At 37.0% G+C, this 10,592-nt stretch overlaps 2 protein-coding genes across 5 annotated transcripts; both read left to right on the top strand.

The window, feature by feature from the left end:
* Window positions 1-56: 56 nt before the first annotated feature.
* Window positions 57-5,042, top strand: LOC137015081 (GTPase IMAP family member 9-like). Of its 4 annotated transcripts, none has more exons than XM_067379764.1 (3): window positions 57-205; window positions 581-1,206; window positions 3,556-3,659. In XM_067379764.1, exons 1-3 carry the CDS (start codon window positions 133-135, stop codon window positions 3,574-3,576), a joined length of 720 nt encoding a protein of 239 aa, XP_067235865.1. In that variant the 5' UTR covers window positions 57-132; the 3' UTR covers window positions 3,577-3,659. The 4 variants fall into 4 exon arrangements, with proteins under 4 accessions (XP_067235865.1, XP_067235863.1, XP_067235862.1 ...); XM_067379761.1 differs by lacking the exons at window positions 57-205; window positions 581-1,206 and adding exons at window positions 3,043-3,167; window positions 3,250-3,336 and having other exon boundaries at window positions 3,556-5,042; XM_067379762.1 differs by lacking the exon at window positions 3,556-3,659 and having other exon boundaries at window positions 581-2,715.
* A 2,320-nt stretch (window positions 5,043-7,362) lies between these two features.
* LOC137015275 (uncharacterized) lies at window positions 7,363-9,696 on the top strand. Its single transcript, XM_067380125.1, has 3 exons — window positions 7,363-7,581; window positions 7,667-7,753; window positions 8,104-9,696. Exons 2-3 carry the CDS (start codon window positions 7,675-7,677, stop codon window positions 9,495-9,497), a joined length of 1,473 nt encoding a protein of 490 aa, XP_067236226.1. The 5' UTR covers window positions 7,363-7,581; window positions 7,667-7,674; the 3' UTR covers window positions 9,498-9,696.
* The last annotated feature ends 896 nt before the right edge of the window (window positions 9,697-10,592 follow it).

Raw genomic sequence — 10,592 nt, 5'->3', positions numbered from 1 at the left:
TGTTTATGCAACATTTTCATGTGCACAGAGTTAATAAGTTTATTGCGAGACAAACTCTGGCTGGATTTGTTTGATTTTGTCAACTTGAAACCAACTCTGTAACTTGCTTCGTAGGACAGACCAGGTTACAAGATGAAATTTACCAAGACAAAACCCAACTGGAACCTCATACTGATTCTTGTATTACACATGACATCTTCAGAAGGTCAGTATCTGCTCTCCTCTAAACTGAAGTTCCTGCAAAAATGGCTAAAAACTATTTACATTGCGGCTTAATAGTTACTACTTTCTGAATGGGAATTGAACCCACATTGTTAGCACCAAGATTGTTCCTCTGATTTAAAAATACAACTTTAAGGCCATTTCAGAACACATACATAAATAATGAGATAATGTATGTAAAAAAAAAAAATAGAAAGATATTATTACCTATTTCGCACAGCCATAATTCACAGATTCACTTTTTTTGTTATTGTTTTACAGTAACACATCCTTAAAACAACATCAATTTACTTAAGAAAGAATATCATTTTTCTTTGTCTTACTCCATTGGAAATTATGGTTTCACTTTCTCCTCCAGCTTCTCATGATGATGTGAGAATCCTGATTGTGGGAATCCGAGGTGACTCCAGATTCAGCGCTGCAGATATTCTGTCAGGAAGGACAGACGGTGGACAGGAGGACAGAGAGATTGTAAAGACTCCAGTAATTACAGACGAGGGTCGTAGAATGATGCTGGTCACTGGACCAAACCTCTGTGAGGAGGACACAGCGAGACAGAGCTTCACAACAGCGCTGTTCCTCTCGTCTCCTGGACCTCACGCCGTTTTAATGGTCCTGAATCTGGAAGATGAAGAATCAGAACAGTGTGATGTTGTGAAACGAGCCCAGGAGCTGCTGGGAGCAGAAGTTCTGCAGTACTGCATTGTTCTTCTGCACCAGGAACGTTTCACAGGAGCGTCCAGAGGGATCGCTGGAGAAATGATCCACGCATGTGGAGGCAGATTTCACATTATAAGAGACTCTAAACCTGATCAAACAGCAGCTCTCGTAGCGGAAATAGACAAGCTAGTTTGGCTCAATGGTGATGGATTTTACTCAGTATTGACACAAGAGTTAAAAACAGAAGAGATGAGTGAAGATGTGCATGAAGAGAATCAGCTCTTGTCTGTAATATATGATGCTTCAGGAGGAGCAGCTGGAATTGTAGGATGGATTTTACTCATTTCACTTTCCGTACTTGTTATTTACACTAAAGAAAATGACAAAATCTTGATTTTGGGGGTAAAATTTGCTGTAATTGTATTGTTTATGGTCTATCTAAGACATGTTCTGAGTCCAGATGTTGCTGTACCGCTAAATTTGGCCTTGGTATCATCACTAGCAACTATATTTACAATAGATCACAGAGTAATCAAAGATTTTAATTTTAGCAGCGGTAACATCAGAGATATCATAGGAGAATCCATAATACATATTTTCATTTATCTAATACGTCTTTGCGCAACAATTATGTGTCTACCATTTCTTCAGGGTTCATCTCTGGTCTTTGGGACAATTATCAGCGTCAGGTCGTGGTCAGATGTGCTCATAGCGTGTCACGTGGCTCCTGGAGTCACAGTCGGGGCTTTTGTGTTCTCTTCATTTTGCAATAAGAATATTGATCATGAATCTCCAGTCATTACACTCGGGTCATTTCTGTGTTGTATCATTGGGGCGACACTCTCAATGGGGTTTGTGACTGTGTTTGCTCTGCTTGATGTGAAGATGACAATAATTCTGCTAACATTAGGATTTACAATGGCATATTTCTATTTAAAAAACGAAACGCTACAGGCTGTAAAGATCCTAATTGTTACTACACTGGTTTTTCCATGTGATTGTGTTCTCATTGGTTCAGTCTTTCTTATTTTAGGGTTGGTGATGAGTTTTCTCAAAGTAATTATACAAAACTTGGTCAGTTCTTACTTATTTTATGTAGCACTATTTTTAGGATCATTAATAGTAATTTGGAGAGGAAATGGCAACAACACCAGATGACACCATATATAGTCTGTGTGTGTCTGTTTATATAATATACACACAAATACATATATATTTTACATTTGTATAAATTTAACAGTAAAAAAGCAATTGACCACAAAATGGCTAATAGTGATGATGTGACTACTATACTGTCTACATACAGAGGTGACAATACTGTGGTCTATCTAGGTAATTGATCACCAGAATCCAGTTGCATGGTATGTTCATGTCCAAAACATGGTAATATCATGGTATTTTAAATGCTTGTTTCGTGTACTGAAACCATTTGGTTTGAAAATGTCTTTACCTGCAGGATTCATAGACACATGCAGATGTTGAACTTAATAAAAACCTTCTTCACTGGCATTGATTGTAATGGATTCTGAGTAAATATTCCACTTCATCCAGGGATATTTGTGTCCTAGAGTAGCCAGTTAATGTACCGAGTGTGAACCTTTTACAAACGATTCAGTTCGTGAGTGAGCTGCTATCCGAATGATTCAGACTGAATCGCCAACCGAATCAGACCATTTTGCTATTCAAAAAGAACCGATTCAAAATAGCGATTCGTTTGTGGTTCTGATTATACACGTACGTCAGAAAATACGCAATACACCCTGGTGAAATATTGTAAGTTACAGTGTTTCTCATTCAGTATACGGTATTGTCAAACAAGGATATTACCGTAATATTTTACCGGGATACAGCAGTATTCTCCTGAGGCGCTCAACGGTCCAAAGTTCAGTAGGACGGCCGCCAGTGACTGACAGCTACACTTTCAAGCCCCGCCCCTTGAGCTGAAACAGAAGATATGATTGGTTAGGTAATGCGGCTGAAATGAAAGTTCTGATTGGTTTTTGAGGATTTAAACTTGTCTATTCCGCCCCGTGCCTTTAGTTCTGGTATGTGCTGCATATTAAACTGACTGAAAAGTGTTGGCTCAAACTTCAGCTCTCTCAAGTTGTTTGACCTTTGAGTTAGCCTACATTCATTATTCATTATGAGTGGACACACGATCCCTGCTAAATATGGCTGTAGCTGGAGAATCACACGAGCAGAATCAAAAGTGAAACTTTCACTTTACAAAGTGAAAGCAAAGAAAGCGGATTCACGTCAGTGCCGTTAAATGAAACGATCGTACTGTAAGTAAATATGTTTATAGTTTTGGTTATATTGTAAGATTACATTGTAAGTTCACAGATTAACGGTGGCTTTATTGTCCAGTTTGAAAAATGAAACTAACCAGGACAGAACCAAAATGGCTCTTCACACTGATTCTTGCATTTCACATCACATCTGTACAGGTTGAAGGTAATGTATAATGTCATGCAAATATCTGCTCTCTATACTTTTAAATTATTATTATATTTGTGTTATTATACTTTTGGTGACGAGTGTCATAAATTACCATGCATCAGAAGGTTAAACCAAAAATGTTTTACTTTAGAAATTATATCAAAACACTGTATAGTTAACAGATTTAATTCAAAAAATGTTTCTGATATTTTCATAATTTACTTTCTCCTCCAGCTTCTCATGGTGATGACGTGAGAATCCTGATTGTGGGAATCCGAGGTGACTCCAGATTCAGCGCTGCAGATATTCTGTCAGGAAGGACAGACGGTGGACAGGAGGACAGAGAGATTGTAAAGACTCCAGTAATTACAGACGAGGGTCGTAGAATGATGCTGGTCACTGGACCAAACCTCTGTGAGGAGGACACAGCGAGACAGAGCTTCACAACAGCGCTGTTCCTCTCGTCTCCTGGACCTCACGCCGTTTTAATGGTCCTGAATCTGGAAGATGAAGAATCAGAACAGTGTGATGTTGTGAAACGAGCCCAGGAGCTGCTGGGAGCAGAAGTTCTGCAGTACTGCATTGTTCTTCTGCACCAGGAACGTTTCACAGGAGCGTCCAGAGGGATCGCTGGAGAAATGATCGACGCATGTGGAGGCAGATTTCACATGATAAGAGACTCTAAACCTAAAACAGCAGCTCTCGTAGAGGAAATAGACAAGCTAGTTTGGCTCAATGGAGCAAAACGTCACTCAGCATTGATTGAGAAACAACAGTTACAGTCAGAAAAGCTGGACCTTTTGAAAAAACTACAAAAAATAGAAAAAATCCTTAAAGAAAAAGCCAATCAAAATGTAAATTATGAAAATCTGTTCTTATGTATATATGACACTCTAGGAGGAGCAGTTGGATTTGTAGGATGGATTTTCCTCATTTCACTTACCGCTCTTGTTATTTACACTGAAGGAAATAACAAATCTTTGAATTTTGGGGCAAAATTTGCAGTACTTGTATTGCTTGTGGTCTATTTAAGATACGCTCTGAGTCCAAATGTTGCTGTACCGATGAATTTGGCTTTGATAACATCACTAGCAACAGTACTTACAACAGACCCCAAATCAATCTGTTTCCCATTTCTGGTGGGTTCATCTCTGGTCTTTGGGACAATTATCAGTGTCAGGTCATGGTCAGATGTGCTCATAGCGTGTCACGCTGCTCCTGGAGTCACATATGGGGCTTTGAAACTCTCATTTTCCAAAAAAACTATTAGACATGATTCTCCAGTCTTTGTGCTCGGGTCATTTCTGTGTTGTACCATTGGGGCGACACTCTCAATGGGGTTTGTGACTGTGTTTGCTCTGCTTGATGTGAAGATGACAATAATTCTGCTAATGTTTGGATTTACAATGGTATGTTGGCATTTAAAGAGTGAAACTCTAAAGGATGTGATCAGTTCAACTGTTCTTACACTGTTTTTGTCATGTGGCTGTGTGCTCATTGGTTCAGTCTTTCTTATCTTTGGGCTGATGATGAGTTTTCTCAAAGTACTAATACAAAGCTTGGTCAGTTCTTACTTATTTTATGTAGGATTACTGTTAATAGCAGTAATGCACCAAATTTTCAGAAACCAAACAATTTTGGCCGTAACAGCAATTTTCGGTTTGGGCCGAAATGGTTTTGGAGGGCCAAAATCATCGACCAAAACAGTGAAGTTTAAATAGAGCTTCTGCAATTTGAATCAATATTGATGGTTTTTTAAATCACAAAATTTTATGCTACCTTCACGTGTTATCGGATATTTGATAATTCCCACTTCTGAAGTCGTGATTACGAGCTAATTGTTTCGAAATGGGAAGGCGTTCCATGTGCAATTTTTACATAGGAAACTTGTATTTACGATAATTCAGAGAGCAAGGTAGCATTAGTCTATGCTGTTTTCTGTTGATGCATGAACATTAACTCTTTCTCCGCCATTGATGGAATTTTTTGTCTTTTGCGGTTTCACTGTTACATGGTAGGGGGCGCTATTACGCATCTCTTGAATGAGTACTGAATCTCTGGATCAAAACAGGCAAAAAAGGAGCCGAAAAAAGTGATAAAAGCATTGCGTATGCATGTTGTAGTCTTAGTAAAAAATGCCTTATTTCTCAGCTAAGTGTTAAAAATGTTGCTTTTTTATGAATCTTACCGAAGTATTTAGAAAAAAAGAAAGCATGAATCTACAATAAAATGGAGTTTTAATTTAAAAGCAGAGGTCCTGTTCTTTCTTTTGATATATTGATGCATGTTCAGATATTCATTCAACAAAATATCTGGGAGCCGTTCAATTTTTGCGAAAATTATCAAAAACGCTAGCAGTGGCTGGCAACGTTTTTTTTTTTTTTCCTAAAAAAAAAAATGTGGGCAGGGAAAGAGTTAAACATTAGCAATTTGCAGAGATGGGCACAAATACATCAAAAAGTATTTAGTTACAAATTACAAATACTTATCAAATGTATTTAAATAAAATACAAAATACTGCTGTTAAAAAAATGTATTTAATTAAAATACTAGTAATTTGTAATTTGAAAATACAAAAATACAAACAAAATTTACACACAATTATTAAGTGTGAGAGTAACAGTGGAGTTAGATTCACGTAATAAAGGGTTGCTCTCAGTTGCTATGTATAGCCAAAGCATTCAAAAAGCACTAACAACTATTTAACAGTAGCATTCAAGTAGGAAATAATACAGAAAATGAATAATCAAATGTATAAACACTGCACAGTCCTCACTGTGTGAATTAAATAAAGATTAAAGATCCTTAAAAGATACTAAAGTTATTCAGTCAGGAGCACTGAGTGATTTTGTCTTTTTCTTTTGTTGATTAACATTAATGACAGACAGCAGCAGGTTTATTAGGAATAGCAGCAGGTTTATTATAACGCAAGCGTCAGCCAATCAGATGGCTATCAACACTATCAATGTCGAAATTAATCTGCAGCAGTCAGGTGGTACAGGTCAGTGACCTTTAAGATGTTTATTTTCATTATTATTGTAGTTTTATGTGCTTTGAGATATGAGATAGTTTAATGTTGTCTCTCGTGGCGCTTTTGCTCCCTGCTGTTTGTTCAAGTGTTTTTGAGAAAGCATGGTTTTGGACACATTCTGAATGGAGGGTAGGATTGTATGCTTTCAAAGCTAGCTCACTATTGCTAGCCTCTCCGAAAATGACCTACCCTATCTTTAAGCTTGGTGATGAAAGTTACTGTATGTGACAATAAAATAACATATTTTAATGTATTTTAAGTATTTTAAATACAAAATACTGTCTCTCAAAGTATTTAATTACAAATTACATTTGATTTTTTTCTTTGTTAAGGAAAATACATATTACAAAATACTCAAAAGTAATTAAATACGTATTTTAAATACATTTAATTAAACTACTGCCCATCTCTGGCAATTTGTAGCTCATCTATCTACCATAATCACAATCTTTGTGCTTTGTTACTTTTAATATAAAAGAAGTCACTGCTTACAAATTCTTTCATGAAATACAAACAATAAATGTGTTTTTTACTCTCTTTAAGGTGGCGATGTCCAGAATGTGAAACTTACAAACGATTCGGTTCGTGACTGAGTGAGCTATCCGAACGATTACTGAATCGTTATGCTATTCAACAAGAACCGATTCAGATTGATTCATTCATTAATCTTTATCGCTAGTTCTGATGATAAACATGCGTCAAAAATATGAGACACACGACAAGACTGCTAAAAATGTTGTCAGTGACAGTGTTTCTCAATCCGTATACTATAATATTTATAGGCAAACAAGGGTATTTCCGAAATATTTTACCAGGGTACAGCAGTATTTTCCTGAGGCGCTCAAACGTCAAGAGTTCAGTTGAACCAGTGATTGACAACGACACTCAAGTCCCGCCCCTTGAGCTTAAACAGAAGATATGATTGGTTAGGAAATGCGGCTGAAATGAAAGTTCTGATTGGTTTTTGAGTATTGAAAACTTGTATATTCCGCCCGTGCCTTTAGTTCAGGTATGTGTTGCATATTAAACTGACTGAAAAGTGCTGGCTCAAACTTAAGCTTTCTCAAGCTGTTCGACCTTTGAGTTACATTCATTATTCATTATGAGTGGACACACGATCCCTGATAAATATGGCTGTAGCTGGAGAATCACACGAGCAGAATCAAAAGTGAAACTTTCACTTTACAAAGTGAAAGCAAAGAAAGATAATTCACTGTAACGATCGTACTGTAAGTAAATATGCTTCATAGTTTTGGTTATATCGTAAGATGATATTTTAAATTAACAGATATTCACGGTGGCTTTACTCTCCAGTTTGAAAAATGAAACTAAACTGGACAGAACCAAAATGGCTCTTCACACTGATTCTTGCATTTCACATCACATCTGTACAGGTTGAAGGTAATGTATAATGTCATGCAAATGTGTATCTGCTCTCTATACTGTTCTGATGTATGCAATACTCTCTTTTTACTTAAAACAACAATGTAATTAGTCTTGTGCATGTTTTTAAAATCATATTTGTTGTTATTGTACTTTCTAAAAAATAAATCTGACCACTGTAGTGGACACCACGCATTTAGGGTTGTAATGTGATGATGGATATTTGTAGGTAAGCAAATATGTCCTTTTAAAAATAAACATATTGTAATAAATTACCACGCATCAGAGGGTTTTATATGAGCAATTATATTAGAAACAGTTCACTTTTAATGTTTTCTGATATTTTCATAATTTACTTTCCTCTTCAGCTTCTCATGGTGATGATGATGTGAGAATCCTGATTGTGGGAATCCGAGGTGACTCCAGATTCAGCGCTGCAGATATTCTGTCAGGAAGGACAGACGGTGGACAGGAGGACAGAGAGATTGTAAAGACTCCAGTAATTACAGACGAGGGTCGTAGAATGATGCTGGTCACTGGACCAAACCTCTGTGAGGAGGACACAGCGAGACAGAGCTTCACAACAGCGCTGTTCCTCTCGTCTCCTGGACCTCACGCCGTTTTAATGGTCCTGAATCTGGAAGATGAAGAATCAGAACAGTGTGATGTTGTGAAACGAGCCCAGGAGCTGCTGGGAGCAGAAGTTCTGCAGTACTGCATTGTTCTTCTGCACCAGGAACGTTTCACAGGAGCGTCCAGAGGGATCGCTGGAGAAATGATCGACGCATGTGGAGGCAGATTTCACATGATAAGAGACTCTGAATCCAAACTTGCTCAAACAGCAGCTCTTGTAGCAGAAATAGACAAGTTGATTTGGCTCAATGGAGCAAAATTTCACACAGTGAATGAGAAACAACAGTTAGAAGCTGAAAAGCTGGAGCTTTTGAAAAGACTAAAAGAATTAGGTGGAAAATTTGAAGAAAATCAGGTTTCATCTAACACTTTAGGTGTGGTTGGATGGAGTTTGATAATTTCACTGATTGCAGTTGTTCTGGCTACTGAAAGGAAGGTCAAAATGTTAATTTTTCAGGCAACTTTAGCTGCACTTGTGACGTTTATGGCATCCATTAGAAATGCTTTGGGTCCACATGTTGCTTTAGTGCTAAATTTGGCTCTGAGCTCCACAGTCGCAGCTGTCTTTATTAAGGATCTACCAATGCGCAAGTTAAAAAACCATAAAATCATAACAGAGTTTTTATTTACAGTGGGTTTAGGAGTGACCCTTGGATCAATCGCTAGCATAAGAACTTTCTCTGATGTTTTCGTAGCATGCTTTGCTGCTTTAGGAGTTAAAATCGGTGCTTTTGCATATTTAAAGTTATCATTTGATCTGAAAAAAATGAACATCAGAGAGTTATTCCTGTTATTCATGTTCTGTGCAGTTGGTGCCGAACTCACCATGTTGTGTGTGATTTTGATCACCGCTCTGTTTGGAGTGACGCTCACTATAATTTTGATAATAATCATGAGTGTAATTGCATTTTCCAGTTTAGATAGAAGAAAGCAGAATGTCATTGAGTTACTTTCAGCCTTATTGTTTTTCCCATGTGGTTGTGTGTTTATTGGTTCATCTGTTCTGTTGTTAGAGATGTTGTTGAGTTTTCTTATAGTATGTATAGAATACCTGCTGGGTTCATACTTGTTTTATCCAGCATTACTGTTGGGCACTTTAATGCTGATGGGAAATCCCAACGTGATCTGATGAGAATATGCGTGTATTTTTACGTTAAGTGTGGTTCTACCACACGTACATTTACTTACGTTTTCATACACACAAAATTGACGTATTTATAGCACTCAAATGTATAAATACTTACATATTAACAGCAAAAAAAAAAAAAAATGTAAATCATCTGACGTAAAGTGTGAATGTATATGAATTCCCATGTATTACTATTAAAATCGTGGCTTTAATGATTTAAATCTGTTGTATTCAATTGTCTTATCAATATATTTAGTTTTAGTTAAATTTATTGAAAGCAGTTTGCTCATCTACTTAATATGAAGTGACATTTCTGTTCGTGCTGCAAACTCGTTTCGGGGATTACAAAATGTTAAACGAGACTACACTTTGAAACCTTAAAATGAATAAAATTTCTATATTGTTTAACCATTTTGTAATATTTAGTTTGTTTGCTGTGCGATTTTCTGCTATGCAGCGACTGACAAATACAACCTTAAAGGTGCCCTAGATTCAAAATTTGAATTTATCTTGGCATAGTTGAATAATAAGAGTTCAGTACATGGAAAAGACATACATTGAGTTTCAAACTCCATTGCTTTCTCTTTCTTATGTAAATCTCATTTGTTTAAGAGACTTCCGGAAAACACGCAGATCTCAACATAACACCGACTGTTTTAAAGTTAATAACTATTAACAATGAGACCAGGCTGGATGGAGAGACTCAGGAAGAAGTTACAACTTTTAGACGTTTCTGAATGGTTAGTGGATAAATTGATGTAGTTGCTGTGGAGTTGATTCAACTCATCCACTAGCATGTGCCGTCATGTTCATCTTTTGTGTTGAATTGACCCTCGTTTGTGAAGCAGTCCGGTGTAAAATGACCAACACTCTATTACAACAACTCTTCCTCTTCTCTAAAACAGCCCAACATGGCCCCGCCCCCTTTGTTGCGTGTTCTCGGGGGCGGGGTTTATGTAAATTTAAGGGTTAGTGATGTCACAAACCAAGGAAGAAGCTCGTTTTAATCATTAAAGTGTTAGTTCACCCAAAAAATGAAATTTCTGTCATTTATTACTCACCCTTATGTCGTTCCAAACCCGTAATACCTCCATT

Source organism: Chanodichthys erythropterus, chromosome 24, assembly GCF_024489055.1.
Source record: "Chanodichthys erythropterus isolate Z2021 chromosome 24, ASM2448905v1, whole genome shotgun sequence".
Lineage (NCBI taxonomy): Eukaryota > Metazoa > Chordata > Actinopteri > Cypriniformes > Xenocyprididae > Chanodichthys > Chanodichthys erythropterus.
This window is presented reverse-complemented; position numbering and strand designations above follow the sequence as displayed.

Coding starts and splice junctions, on each gene's coding strand:
- LOC137015275 (XM_067380125.1), top strand. CDS start 7,675: ATGAAACTAAACTGGACAGAACCAAAATGGCTCTTCACACTGATTCTT. Junction 7,754..8,103: donor CACATCTGTACAGGTTGAAG/GTAATGTATAAT, acceptor TTTCCTCTTCAG/CTTCTCATGGTGATGATGAT.
- LOC137015081 (XM_067379761.1), top strand. CDS start 3,258: ATGAAACTAACCAGGACAGAACCAAAATGGCTCTTCACACTGATTCTT. Junction 3,337..3,555: donor CACATCTGTACAGGTTGAAG/GTAATGTATAAT, acceptor TTTCTCCTCCAG/CTTCTCATGGTGATGACGTG.